We start from the raw sequence: 16,104 nt of genomic DNA, 5'->3' as shown, positions 1-16,104 counted from the left end.
GAAGACAAAATAATATATAGTGATTTAGCTGAACCTTTTCTGCAGGACTTTACAACTGACAATGAAACTTCATTTTCTGCTGCAACTGCATTAGCACTTATATCCATAACATTCTCTGTTGCACTGGCCATAGCTATGCTATTTATGTACAAAAAACACAACAAACTTATAACAGCACTGTTACTTGCAAACAACGTTCCAACCGTTACCAGTTCTAAATTACCTTCATTTCACTACACCGACCAACCTGCTATAGCTACAACAACAACACAATCCCCACTTGCACATTTCCATGAACATTTTCTGGAATTTAATGAATATGTCATCTGCACATTGGCAATACTTGTTTTTGTATATTTCATATACAAACGTATCAAACCATTTAGTCGTCCAGTTCTATATCTGGAGATTTCAAATGGAAAACACTGTGTGTTTTGTCCAATTTTGTATTTACCAACATGTGCCAGAAACTGTGTAGCGACTAAATCTACACTTACCCCATCAGTTACCATTAAGTTAGGATTAAGGTCAGAACTCATGATCAACTGGAATAAATTACACATTCAGGTGACAAACCCGTCCATTCAACTCAATCTACCACATTCAGTCAAACTCAACCCAATCAATGCATATTCTGTTTACCGCATACTAAATAATGAAAACCCTTATACACTGTACTTATGGGTAACACATAATCAGTTTTGCATCCCAATAGAAATAGGAGCGAGTCAGGTCCCATCTGCTCCGATGGAGTCAAATGAGGCAAAACCATTGCTATACCCAAAAATCAGCGAATAAAAAAAACCAAGCCTATCTATCTACCATCTGTATAATTTTGTGCATTCATTTTAACATCAGACAATGTTCTAACCAATTACATTTTTTCTTTTTATTAATCAGTGTCATTTTTTTTTCGTTTATTATATTTTTAATTTTTTTTTATCACAGCCAGTTTTAGCATCGAGTCAATTATAATGTTCTCCACATGAACAAGGAGGCCTAGCCTAAACAACATTTTAATTTTAATATGCATGTCTTTAAATAATATGCATTTCAATTAACATTGTTATAGAATATGTGCTGAGTGCTGATGGTATAAGGCCATAGTTCTTAGTCATATTTTTGTGACATTGTATTCATTACTTATATTCAACATGTTGATTGTTGATACTTGCAGATGGAAATATCTTTATTTCTTCATATGTAAATATGTATAAAATTCTTATATTATTATTCTTTTGCATTTAACTCCCCTGCCCTGTAATTCATTTTACTACTACACATGCATTGTGAACTGTGTTCAATGCAGGAGCATTGCTTTACTGGGCCAGAGGATGTTTTCACAAGGTTATTTCTCATTTATATTGTGTTTATAATTATCATCATTGTATTCATATTCAATCTCATCATTTCATCATTTTATAAAGTTTCATGTTTTATCATGTTTTTAGGATCTCAAGATGTTTCATATTTTTAGATTTATGTTAACAGTATTTTATGTACAGTATCTTATAGTTACATAAGTACTGTCTGTGTTTAACCAAATTTCAATACTTTTAATCTCAAAGCAAATTGATTTTACAACTGAAAGGTCTGACTGACCATCTGGCCTTGACAATATGACATTTGTACAAATATTTCATTACTGGTCCAGACAACTATTGTATAACACTATTTAACATTTACTGACAAGTTATTACCTTATTATGCAACAACGTCTGTCTTTTCGAGTATTTATACTTGGTTTGAGCATAGGCCATCAGACTTGAAATATCAACTGTTTGGCTCTCTTCAAACCAGGTAAGAACTTTTCTTATATTATTCTTAAGTAACTTTGTCATGTTTTCTTACATATTGAAATATATAAGTTCTGTTCTTTTATTTTAAGTACAAGTTTTATTTAACATTTAAAGATAAATTATATTTTAAATATTGACTGTTAATATAAGTTTAACAAGTTATGTTCATATATTATTACAATTAATATTAGTTATGTACTGTTGTTTCATTATCATTTTAATACATTACTGGCATGTAACTCTGGCTAATGAACACATGTATGTTTTAACCAATTCCCTTTTTATTAAGTACCTCTCAACAAAAATGCTAAGCGAGTTTTATCATAAAAGATACTATTTTATAAGTACAATTTATCAGTGTTCATTTACCAGAAACTGCCAATTTAGTCATTATTGTTTTCATGTATATTCACTAGTAATGTAAAATAAAGAGACTTGAAATATCAACTGTTTGGCTCTCTTCAAACCAGGTACCCTCCAAACCAAGGCACAAGTGGTCTTAACGACAATAATATATTAATCAGCCAGGACTTTGACATACAGTCAACAATAACAACAACTAAATCACGAACGGCTGAAACTTTCCATATGATTATATATATTTCTTATTTTTTTCCCTCTTTGCTATTAGCCTATAAATCAACATTATTTATATTTTAAGCATAATTAAGGAACATGTATTTTGATCAATTAAAGTGCATAACTGCAGATTATGTTTATTATCTTAAATAAATTATAAGCCTATTCATAATCATATTTATAGCACCATTTTCAGAATAATGATTGTCACATTAACCAGGCTTTCCCTGTATAAAACTGTCATTCATAAAGAAACATTAAAAGGCAATTTTAACTCAGCCAATCAGATGTCAAAAACAGTGAAAGGGGCAATGTCAAGTCCAGTGAAAGGGGCGGAGCTAAGATAAATACTGACATGAAATGTAGATGGATCTTACCAACTGAGGAACTATTTTGATTTTCCTCATTTGCTTGTAATAAAAATTAAACTTTTACATTGATACAAATTTATCAATGTATTATTGAATATAAAAGTGAATTATAAAAGCAAAATAATGACACCAAACATGACACATCTTGCATAAAGATTAGCATTTTGATAAACTTCCTGGAATTGTTATAATCAAAATACCTTGCACCAATATATCAAATCCTACTCCCACACAATGCAATGTAATAAAGTAAAAATATAGTATAGTATGCAGCAAAACTGTCTTCAAATTAAATCCTTGATTAGGCGAAACAAATATTCTTAGTTTCTACTAACATCCCCCCCAAAAAGGGTAGATAGGTAGGCATTACTTTTTTTTGGACGACCATAATTCTTTAGCAAACTGACCTGTATCAGGGTATTATTTTAGGTCTCTGAAAAAACGCAAAAAAAATAGGAAGAAAAAAATAAATTCAGATGGGTGTAAACAAAGATTTGTATAGGCCTTATTATGTCCATGTTATCATATCAGTGATCAAAATAATCACAAGCCCTGCAAATGTAAAGTTCTTTCTTGGCTGTCAGGGACCCAACTCTTGATTTATGGTAGGTTCTGTTGAAAGTGTTTGAAGCAAAATACTAGTTTAAAAATATTGGCTTTAAAGGTCTCCATAGTAACACTTCTAAACCTAACAAATGGAGTGAATTAGGGGTTTAATTGGGGGTAATAAAACACATCTTGATAGTGACAATTTAAGTTTTAATCTTTCAAGTGGTGGTTCAACTAAGGAGGGATATATATATATATTCTGTGACATTCTAAACTTTAGCATAAAATGTTAACTTAAATTTAATAAGAAAAAATATAATTAAAATGTGAAACTTTTTTGTCATTTAAAAAAACTTGTCACAGCTTCACATTCTCTTATTTTTAAGGCCTTCGACATATTTGAGTGGGATCCTGAATTGAACAACCCCTGACACAACAACTTAATTTACAAGAACAACCCTGCGTATAAGAACTACAATACTTCTGACAAAAACAAACAAAAGCAACTCCAGATTTATGAACAACTCTGATTACTAGAACATGAACACCAACCCCATCTTCAAGAACAACAACTTCAACCCCAGAACATCAACACTTCCTGCAGGGACAACTACAAAAACATCGGCTTCAAGAACAAATTCATCCTAAACACAAACATCAGCAACAACAGCTACCTGAATAAAACTACTTGAACTACAAGAACACCAGCAACACACTCTTTAAGAACACCAGCATCATCATCTTCTTCTAGACTTGCAAATGCAACAAACACCAAAGACAAAGTTGAATGGTATGTATATATGAATGCAAAGTTTTGACATACACATGTATAAGATATAGTTATTTGTCTTATTCCATAAATATGACCTACTCATTAGAACGTCATTGATTAAATTATGTAATTGAATAAAACTAAACAATCAATTTGCTATCATGGATTCTTTAAGTCAATGAGCATATGACTTTTTTTATTGTCTTTTTATTTTGTTAATGTCTCAAAAAAGAATGACTACCTCAAGTTGGCTGATTTCCATTAGATTTGAAACATTATTGAAGTATTCAACAATATATTTTGAATAGGCTTTTTTTATTATAGATTATGTTCATGCAACATACCTACTTTATTTGTGTGCAATGTAGCCATAAACTTAAAGGGACTAGACACCAGGTTGGCAAGTAGTATTTCTACAAAATACAAGATTATGTTCATGCAACATACCTACTTTATTTGTGTGCAATGTAGCCATAAACTTAAAGGGACTAGACACCAGGTTGGCAAGTACAGTATTTCTTCAAAATAAGCCTAGAACTGTCGATGTGATCATTTAGAAGGCTGATAATACAAAAGGGTTATTAGTACTGCGTTTTGATCCGGGAGGTTGTATTTAACTTGAGTGGATTTTTGCAGATTTGGATTTCACAAGGCACAAGCCTCCCGGATCAAAACGCCATACTAATAACCCTTTTATTATATATACATTACTAATTTACTTGTAACATCACTTAAAAGCCACATGTTTTCATAATAAATGTCATTTTAAAGGGTCTGTCTCACAGATGATGAAATAGCGAAAAAAACAAATTGTCGAAAAATGACATAAACTTGGCATCGATGTGTACAATGCATTGAAACGTACTAATTGAAGTACCACATAGTTTACAATTTATTTAAGTTTAGCAGTTACTTAGTATTTTTCCATTAAAAAAGATTACTGGGTATGTGTTCAAGGTAGAATTCATTCAATCATGCGTGATTGGCTAGAAGGTGTTATCACGTGAAGTTGGACTTCAATTTTTGCGACGCGGGGTCTCCGACACAATCTTTTTTTACAATTATGACATCAAAGCGTAACACATTCTATTAGATAATTGTCCTGAGATTCGTTACAGAAAAAACTTTTTTGTGCAAATCTGTGACACAGTCCCTTTAAGGACACATTATTTTGTTTTATGACATCATTTTAACATCACGCAATGACACTTGTAAAGTTGTTGTGACGTGACGTCACAAGAGTTGAAAACGGCTGTAGTGTACTAGAGTGGAATACAGCCTACCATATTTTGCGATATGTATTACGTGTGGATAAATGATGGGTATATATATAATAAATAATTTTACATGATTAAAATAAACAGAGCAATCATTTGACTATCTCATTTGGGTTTCATTGTGTAAAAATAGTGAATTAAGTTTTCCAAGTTTATATTATATCCATTTATGAATACAGATAAATATACTGATGCTTTTTTAAACTTACTGGGATATTATATGTGGTAAACACACCCCAGAAAGTTTCATATCGACAATATGTGCAAAAGCTGTGAAATTATGTGTCTTAAGCAATGTTATATAGCTATTAAAGTAAGATTAAAAGTTATACACTAGTATATCAATCGTATGTAAGTTTTTGACAGTTATTTATTTTTTTGCAATTGTATCATCTGGTGTCTAGTCCCTTTAATAAACACTGTTAAATTCATACATTATTGAAAAAAATGACAAGCAGCAATTGTCATCACTTGATTGTTATCCTTACCTTGGGGTTAAGTTTTGCGTTCAGGTCAGTTAAATGGAAACTATCAAAGTTGTCACTTTGAAACTTGGGGAACTTGTACATCTTATACCCTTCTTCACATTATACCCTAAAGATATTGAGTCTCACCTGTTTTTAGGGTAAAAAACGTGAATTTTGGTTGATTTTGAGAAATGGACACTAAGCTTCTTCATAGAAAATGAAAGGATTATGCCTTCAATATATCAAACTCATTTGGAAGGGAATGGGGAGGATGGGGGATATTTTAGTATTTGTGGACTATAGTCTAATTTTTTTAAGTTTAATAAAATAATGTGCTTAGAAGGCGGCTTACAAGCAAACTATCAGAGCTATCACTTTTAAACATTGGAATATTCACTTTCAAATGTACAATATGAAATAAATTTACAATAAAAGGATATAATCAGACGAGGGTTCAGAACCCGCAGGTGGTGCTCTTGTCATATGCCAAATGTGCTGGTATAAACAAGTGCCATTTTTGTGTGAAATTTAAATTTTCCTTTCTTAAATTGCAGGCTAACTTCAATGGAGAGGACAGAGTAATGGCAAAAAGAGGATCATTTTAAAGAGAGGAGGAAGAGGGATATGTAAAGAGTGTTCTGAGGCCAGGATATCAGCAGTGCGTTCAGTCAGGCGAGCGTTGACAAAACGCTCGCAAACGTTTTGTTTTGTATCTCTGTTGCAACGCAGCGCATATACGTTAAGCGGGAAACCAAACAGCAAACGTTCGCCGCAAACATCTTTACTGAACGCGTTGCAGATTCACGATGGGGGAGGAAGGGGGGGTTGGGGGCGGAGGAACAATTTTCGGGAATTATTGACATTCATGTGTATAAATATATATATATCATGGTAGGAACTGTTTGCCTTGTCAACTGTGACTTAAATATTTAGTTCTTGTGTCAGCCTGTGCTTATCTCAAATATTTAATGACATTTTTTTGGTTTGTTTGATAGACATGATAATTATATAACTATTAAATATAAATGGCAACAAATATAGATAAAACATTGTAACTCAGGTTAACTTTATAATAGATAATTAATTGTTTATATGCAATATATATTTAAGGATGCATATTTCTTTTATTCTTTAATCTATTTTTTGTGTGTTTTTTTTCATATATATCGAAAACATTTTTCATGAATGTGGGTTTTTAATTCTTTGTCAGTCTCAGAAGAATTAAACAACTTGTGTTGAATTTATTTGCTAGACTGAAACTAGGCTGTTAATATTGGTCAGACTAATTGAATCAGAGAATAATATGTACAGCTATTCGGATTACTGACCAATAGAGTGAATTTAGTCAATGATGTATGACCCTAAGATTAAGATTGACTTAAAGCTGCACTCTCACAGATTGAAGTGAACTTCTTTATTTTTTGGCTTGGAAAGAGCCAATTTATGCGGAAATGCATGAAAAATAGTGTCATAAAACTGCATACTTTCTTATTTAAGTTCAAGAAGTGATGTTGAATGCCATTACACATTAATTTTCGAACAGAAATCTATAAATCTGCGATCTGATCTTTTGTCAGCAGTCTGATTTGAAAAAAAGAAGGTAGAAATTTGCTCATTTAAGACAAAAAAATAGAACAGCTGTCAAAACCGTAAATCTGTGCGTGTGCAGCTTATTTGCATATTTTGAACTTATGTTTCTTCTTTCGTTTTTTTCATTTTTAAAGTTATTATCAATTTAGATCTTAGAATATTGTTTTTATATTGATTTATAAATATGTAACAGTATTATACTAATATCAAAGTAAATTTGTACTGGTCAATTTTAAATGGACAGTTAAAGCTGTACACTCACAGATATACAATTTTTACAACTCTTATATTTTTTGTCTTGGAAAGAGCACATTTTTGGTAAATATCTGTAAACCAGTGATAAAAGATTGCTGCCAAAATATCAAATTGCGGACTTTCATATTTATGTTTGAAAATTAATGTTTTATTGCATAAGACATCAATTTTTGAACTGAAATATAAAGATCTACAATCTAATTTTTCAGCAGTCTTATTTAACTGTTTTCTATGGAATTTCGAAAACTATGGCTCCAAGACAAAAAATAAAAACATTGTCAAACGTTCAATCTTTGAGAGTGCAGCTTTAATAAATGGTTAAATGTTGTTGTTTTTTAATTCTGATTTTTATAATTAGTTGATGATCGCCATGTATCATTGATAAAACATGTAAAAAAAAAATAATCTTGTTTATTTTCCAACACTGTTTTGCATTTAAATTTGCTGACATAATGCTCTCCAAAAACTTCTGATATGTGGTTTTAAAATGTGTGTTCATCCTTTATTCAGCTAGTGGATGGAATTCATTAAACTACTGTATTCATTACACCATGCAGCTCTTCCAATTGTTTGAAAGCAATTATTTCACAGAATCTGATAATAGAGGGACCGGACTCAAGATTCTACATTGCAAGAAAAAGTGAAAATTGTCAAAATTTATCATCAAACTGTTATGTTTCAACAGTGTACAGTGCACTGAATCTTACTTATGTAATCATATAAGTCGAAATTAACTCACTTTGTCTACCATGTAAATCGAAGTAAATTTAGAAATAGCAATCATGTATTTATCTGTATATATGTTTATGTGACCTTTACATGCTTAAAGTAGATATGATAATACTAATAAGCGGGAAAATCAGTATGTGCTATTTTTTTAAAGATTACTTGTCTCAGAGAGAGAGACAGTGATGAAATCTTTTAAACACATTAAATGATGTAATATCAGTCTCATAATAATTGGTATTGATTCGGCTAGGCTTGTTTTGAGGTAATATTGAATATCTTGTTTTTGGATCATCTGGTGTCCAAGTCCCTTTATTGTATGTCTGGGTGGGAATCAGCCACCGGGGTCAGCCACCGGGGCCAGGTAGGAGACAATGCTAGTGCATTGTCTATCATGGGTTTAATCCCCATATTGAACACCCTTATCCATACTGTTTTACCAACCCTTTAACATTCAGTATAAAACATTGTGGACACAGGGTATAGATTACAAAAGTATTACATTAGTATTAAATGGGTCGTGTCACTTGTGTGTGTGTCTATGGGGGAAGATTTTTGTTAAGCAAAAAAAAAAATTGTAGTCATTAATGGTATTTTTCCTAGACAATAAAATAATTATAGATAATTATTAAAGCTGCACTCTCACACATTGAACGTTTTGACAACTTCTTTAATTTTTGTCATGGAACCTGAAAGTGCATTCAAACCATTCATATAAGACTGCTGACAAAAAAATAGTCACATATTTTTTCTTTATAAGTTAAAATTTTATGTTTCATGCATTTTTCTTGAACCGTAAGAAACGGTTTATAGAGATAAAAGATAAGTTTTCTGACTGAAATTTAAAAATCTGCTATCATATAGTTTGACAGCAGTCTTTAACCACTGGTTTCAAGATACCAATAATGGGTAATTCGAAGACAAAAAATCAAAAAAATCTGTTAAAACGGCAAAACTGTGAGAGTGCAGCTTTAAAATGTTAAGTGGCAGTGAAGGGGAGTGGGGTTGGGGGTTAGTTATCCATTATTTAAACGAAATTATATATCACTTGGTAGTTCTTAAATGAAATTTTAAAGCCTTGAATGAAAGTGATCATGTAGACAATAAATAAACTGGAAGATCACTGATGGCTATAACGGCTGTATATCGACGATGCCGACGGTTACAAACAACTAATTATTAAAATCTGACTTTTTTATTAAAAACACATGTTAACTTAATATTATTGACTCAATATAAATATGTAAAACAACTTCACTTCCTTAACAACATCCAACCGCTGGAAATTGAAATGGCTTTTGTCGGTGTTTTTTTTTCGTTAAATAGCATTCCTGATTTTTGCTGGGTTTTTCTCCCGTAAAATATGCATTAAATTAATAGATTTCTCAAATGAAAGAAATGACTCTAGAATAGCCATTCAAATTAGTATTTACATTAAAGTAATGTATAAAATCTCAAAAACATAAAGCTTGAATTGATTTTTTTTTCTTTTGTTAAAATGTAGGAATTTTATCCCGCAGGAGAAAAACCCCGTACTGAAAAGCGTTTTTTTTTGTTTCGCGTTATTTCAGTTCCGGTGTCTAAGCATAATGTTTCTTTTGATATAAGATGTTGTTTTGAGTTAAAATAACTTGAATCTTGTATTAATGAAACTCCACGGGATTTTCCCCCAGCTCTTGAAAAACGGGAGAAAAATCCCGCGGGAGTGTGAAAAACCCCGTGTTTTTCTGCAAAACCCCCGCTGGGGCCCGAAGTTGGTGGGTCAATTAGACAAACTTACAAAAACATTTCGCAAACAAAAACACCAAAATCACACCTTAATGAAACCTTCTAACTAAATTATAGGTCAGTATTCGATTACAGCGTATTTAAAGGGTACTTGAGTTTGCGAAATCTAGGATTTGCAAACACAAATTGGAGGTCGTTTTAATGAACGTAACGTGACCATTTTCCCACAGTAATTTCCACAATAGTTTACAAAACCTGTTCCGTTGAAAAAATCAAACTAGTATTTAATTACTTGTGTGATACAGTTATGCTATTCGTTTACACAGTGTATAATGCTATAAAAAGCACCACTGATCTTAGTATGACAGTATATATTATTGATTACATTTTGTATGTAATTTGTCGACTTAAGGCCCTTAATATAATATGATATGAACTCAATTCAGGTCCCTAAAATGACAGAGGTGCCGACAGCTTCTAGTCAAGTGACCAAGGTGAGCCATATATTGAGCAAAAATGGAATAAAAACTAAAAGAAAGCTTATATGCATTGATGAGGTTATTCTGTTAATGAGTTAAACGATATGAATATATTTTATTTGTAATTATAATTAAATAATTAGTGTCCCTTGGTTCCCTATTCAATAAAATATATACAACAGCGTATCTTCAACTCGCGAAACATGGCATGCACAACCTGTGTCGTAAGCACTATTTGCGTACAGAAGGAATGGTAGTGCAATCGCACTACAAACTTATAGTCCGTTGTAATGACCTTGGTTTTTGACGAGATCAAATTTGCTTAAACCTGAGACTTTTGAGTAGAAATAAGAATGCCTTCTACAATTGTGTCAAGTTTAATATGGATTCCATCTTTTTCTGTAGAGATTCAATTTCACTGAGTTTATTCTAAATAGCGGTAAAAGCCTTGATAAACGGATAAGGGCGAAGTCGTAGCTTCTAGTGGGGACTGCACGTTGAGGAACGCAGACGGCTGTTGTTGAGGTAAAATAAACTGGAGATGGGGAGCCATACACGGCGTACCGTAGTAGAAAGGTCCTATTACTGGATGGAATCCCACTAAGGATGGTCTGGGCCTCCTTGGTAATGGTTCCGGAAGGCGGCGGGAACTTATATGCTTGTTATTAGACATTTGTCGTGCTGATCGACAATAGGTCCCGGCAACGCCACTTTAATGCATTTTGACATGTTTGCACGCTTAAAACTGTTGCCTACATCTTCTACAAGTAATTTATCGCTCGAAATATCTTGCAAATGTACATAATACTTTAAAACCAAAGTTTTCTTCCATAATTCCCGACAATGGGACCCGCTCTTGACGGTTTTTGCTTTTTGTGCAAAAAAGCACACACAATATCATTAAAAACGTTTTTGGAAAGCCAAATACCTTCCTTGATGGTTTGGTCATATAGCCGGAAACAAATTGGTAAAAAATGTTCATTAGCGCAAGCGTTACATTATCACTATCATAATATGGTTTTATAGAGATTTTGTTATGGTAAATGATACTGTCGCGTTATCATCAATTTACTGTCGTGTTACCCTTAACTTACTGTCGCGTTATCATCATCGTACAGTACTGTTGAGTTATTTTTTTAGTTCTGTTGCGTAATCGTCATCGTTCTGGCAAGTTATCGTCACGTCGATATATTAATTATTAGATATGTTTATATCTTTTATAAGCAGTATGCACTATGATTATTTAATAAACTGATACTCCTAATGAAGTATTATCATACATATTGACTAACCCTAAACGTTATTGCTATATAATTAATACAAACAAACACGCGTTAGTCGAGTACATTCTCACATTAAATAAGACACAGTATTAAATTACTCTCCCTTGACGTAACATTAAAATGCCATATTAGATAAACAATGGCATTCGACAATCACCAAACAAACATTTTTTGCAAAATTAATACAATCTGCATTCAGTAAACTAAACACATTGTCACAGACCTGATAAACCCACTGACCTAAAAACTTTCAATGTAGACGATTTACGTGACTTTCTAGCACTTTGCCATTTATGACGTCACATATATGACGTCACAACGGTCGTAGAGAAATAAAATGTACGAGTTTATTTCACAACATAATTGGCAATAACTTTAAAAATAGTTTTCAATTATTTGAAGCTCAGGACTCATGTTGGTTTAAGCCATTTTACATAACAAACGACACCACGCCGTATGGTAATAATAAACAACATATGTCAGAGCACAAAACCTATACGTTCAATTTAACGTTACAAAATTAGAATGAAAAATACGAGTAATATATGGATTACGGCTTCCAAACAGAAGTTACACAATATGTAGCACAAATTTGATTGGAAACGCAATTGAGATACCACTTATATTTAAAGTAAGAATTTACAATAAAATAAGCACTTTCTAGTTTCTTAAAATTTCATATTTATTTCTGCTCTATATGCAGACAATATTCACTCTCTTATGCATGTACATTTTCTGTTTTCAGATAGCAGTCCAAGACTAGGCCAGTACTACCAAAGAAAAGGGCAGACGTCAACATGGAAGGAAAATAGACCGAGACGCCGGCAGGAGAGCCATTCCTCATGGCCAACGATGGTGAAGTGGAGAGAATCCTCGTCTTCGCCACAGACAACCTATGCCTCCTGTCTACTGTTGACACTTGATACATGGACGGTACCTTCTACTCATCACCGTCATACTTCTGCCAGCTGTACAGCATCCACGCGAAGGTCGACGGGTACATGTGTCCCCTGGTGTATGGACTCCTACCAAACAAACAAGAAAGAACATACACAAGGTTCTTCAACCTCATCAAGGACTTCGCTACTGAGAATAACATACCCCTGTCGCCAGACACTGTGATGATGGATTTCGAAACAGCAGCATGGCGTGCGGTCAGTGGTATATTTGATGTAAGTGTTCGTGGGTGTTTCTTCCACTTCACATGGAGCAAAGTTCAATCACTAGGTCTTGTTTGTGAATTTAGGGACAATTATGAGGTCAAGAAGTTAGTGATGAGTGCACTGCCTCTGGTGCCATTGGCGTCCGTAGAAGATGTGTGGTTCGAGGCACTCGATGATTGTGACGATGACTCAGCGCAAGTGCTAAGGTTCAAGGATTATATCACAGAGCAGTGGGTAGAAGGAGACCGGCAAGCCTGGAACCACTTCAACAACGACGGCCCTTGGACGACAAACCATGTGGAGGGGTGGCAACACAAAATTAACAATCAGCTGAAACACTGCCATCCCAACATCTACACCCTCCTAGACATCATCAAGAAGGAACAGGCAGCAAATCAGGCCAAAATATTTCAGCATGCTAACGGTGGTAAACAGCGCCAACGAAAGCGAGTATACCGCCAACTTGAAGAAAGGCTCGCCCGCTTTAAGGACCAACTGAGTATGGGTGATATGGACACTATGTCCTATGTTGATGCTGTCTCACACTTAGTTAAATTACATTGAATGTGCTTTATGTATAAAACTGTATAAATATTAGTAATAATACCTTGAACAATATGTTCCTTACTGACATGTACATATGTATATACTGTTGTTTTATTATGTTGTGATGTTTTTCAGAATGTTTAAAATAGAACAAAAATTAAAATGTTTAATGAATGAAATATTCAATATGTGCTATGTGCTTATATATTGATACCAATAAAATAATATACTAATGTAAAATGTCCATTGTATTGATGTATTGATTGAATTGAGTATTGTTTATTTAAAAATAAAAAATGAACACTCGTTGTGACATTGTGATTTAAACTCATTTTTTATGCATTCTGATACTGTATATGGTAGTAAAAATGCTATTACGGCTAAACTGTTTTAAAACTTTTTAAATAAAAAATGGGGTCAGTCTAGCATTTTCACAAATTAGCACTTATCAACTCTATTGTTACCAAAAACAATACACACCCAACCCCACCTACAATTTCTATAGGAAAATATATCGGTTGGCAAAGTGGGAACACACCAACCAAACAATGACTGAAATTTGTTTTCAATTTGATATCATTCAAGTGAAAACAATTTTAAAGCAGGCTTTTCAGTTAAGTTTTAAAGGCCAAATAGCTGCAATATTGCTGTATTAAGTATCAGGTAGAATGTTTCAAACAAGAAATGTTCGATAGTCCTACTATATAGCTCAATATTATTATTCGTAAATATGAACAAAGCACTGGTAAAACAAGAGAGTGTGGCTTTAAATAATTACGATACCCATACCAGGCAATGAACTTCAAATAAGTTCTTTTCAAACGTATTCAACATATGTTAAATGTGAAACAAGGTTGTTGAAATTTTATACCAACGTAATTTTATAATATAATGACAAATTGAAAATGAATTTAAATGTAATGTGCCGTTTCAAATGATAATAATGGATGATCATAAAAAGGTCCCATAGATACATTGGCTCCTTTCATAGTGAATTATATAGCTTGTTAAAAAAGTTTCTGTCTTTAGTTTTGCTAATTTATTTTAATTCGAGTTTGAAGACTGCTTGAAAGCTGATATATCAATCTGACTGCGATTAAAACGCAATTTTTGTAACAAGCTATTCAAACGTTAAACCTATAAGTGCACGTGAATACTTGTTTGCTTTCCTTTTTTATGATGGCACATGTTTTAAGTTTAAAAAATTGTTTCAATGCGATCAAAAACGGGATAAACAATCGCATACCTACCGTTGAAGGTGGAACAAAAGTTCAAGATATTCAAGTATTGTACTGATACGTGATTTTTTATGCACATAAATGTATATATTTGTAAAGAAATAAACATTTAATTGCAACATAAATTATTTTAATAGACGTCATTGCAATTATAGTTTCAAATTAATAAACTGTAGCGTATCGTCACTTGAATGATAAAGTCTGCTCAATTTGCTAAATAATACATTATCAGAACGTGATAAAAAATTAAAAAGTTAAAAGTTAATAATGATACTATGTTGAAAACTACAGATGACTAAAAAATCAATAATAAACAGCAGGGTCTATGTTGAACCGTAATTTATACACGTGCGAATATACGAATACCTGAATGAATCTAAACAAAATCTTTTCCGACAGACAGCCATTGAAACTAGTGAGTCTTGTGCCTTACTGTCATCAAATTGTACCAGATCTAAATGTTAAGAGCGATATTAATGATTTTAACATCAAAAACATAAATACAAACATCAAAAGAAATTTTACATCACATACACAAAAACAAACATCACAAATAAACCATACATTTATCAAAATTGCTTTACCGTTAATTGATTGGATTACCGCCTTTAAACGGTCAGTAAAACAAAAGTTCACTTTTAATCAAGTCTACTGGGGGCTTAAGCTAGTTAATATGGCCATAACCTCATACTTGTATCATCATTTATCAATCATAAAAACAAATAATATATAAAACCAGTTTCTTTAGGCATTGCTTTATTTGTGTTTATTGTCTTTCAGTGTCACATATGTAAGCAGAATATTATTTGTATATCTAGTTATGGTCGCGTTCTATGTATGGCAATGTATGGCCAACAATAGGGTGTATTTCTTCACAACAATTTCAACAACGCTAGAATTTGGACACCTAATACAATTATCTGTACATCACAGCACAGCCATACAACTCCTTTATATTTACTAATTTCAATTGTATCTGTCAATTACTGCTTTTATGTATCCGGTATATAGAAACCCATTCTGTAAATGTACTTTATATTCATATCAACAGCGACCAGCAATTATGATTTAATAAAACTGGGGGTGGGGGAGGTCTGTTCGGTCAAATGTGGCCGAAATCTTTATTCATTGGCCATTAGTTATGCAGTAAATACTAAAAACCAATCAAAAATGAACAAGCTATTTATCGTTCATTTATAGGTTCCCTTTTCGCCGAGTATCTGCCAAAAACTCGTCAAAAGACTCAAGTGGGGGAGATGTTTGGCACTTGAAATGCAAAAAA

At 32.7% G+C, this 16,104-nt stretch overlaps 1 protein-coding gene across 1 annotated transcript; it reads left to right on the top strand.

Moving 5' to 3' along the window:
* The first annotated feature begins 12,801 nt into the window (after positions 1-12,801).
* Positions 12,802-13,602, top strand: LOC128227768 (uncharacterized). The gene has a single exon (XM_052938602.1). The coding sequence runs from the start codon at positions 12,802-12,804 to the stop codon at positions 13,600-13,602; it is 801 nt and encodes a 266-aa protein (XP_052794562.1).
* The last annotated feature ends 2,502 nt before the right edge of the window (positions 13,603-16,104 follow it).

Source organism: Mya arenaria, chromosome 1 (genome assembly GCF_026914265.1).
Source record: "Mya arenaria isolate MELC-2E11 chromosome 1, ASM2691426v1".
Lineage (NCBI taxonomy): Eukaryota > Metazoa > Mollusca > Bivalvia > Myida > Myidae > Mya > Mya arenaria.
This window is presented reverse-complemented; position numbering and strand designations above follow the sequence as displayed.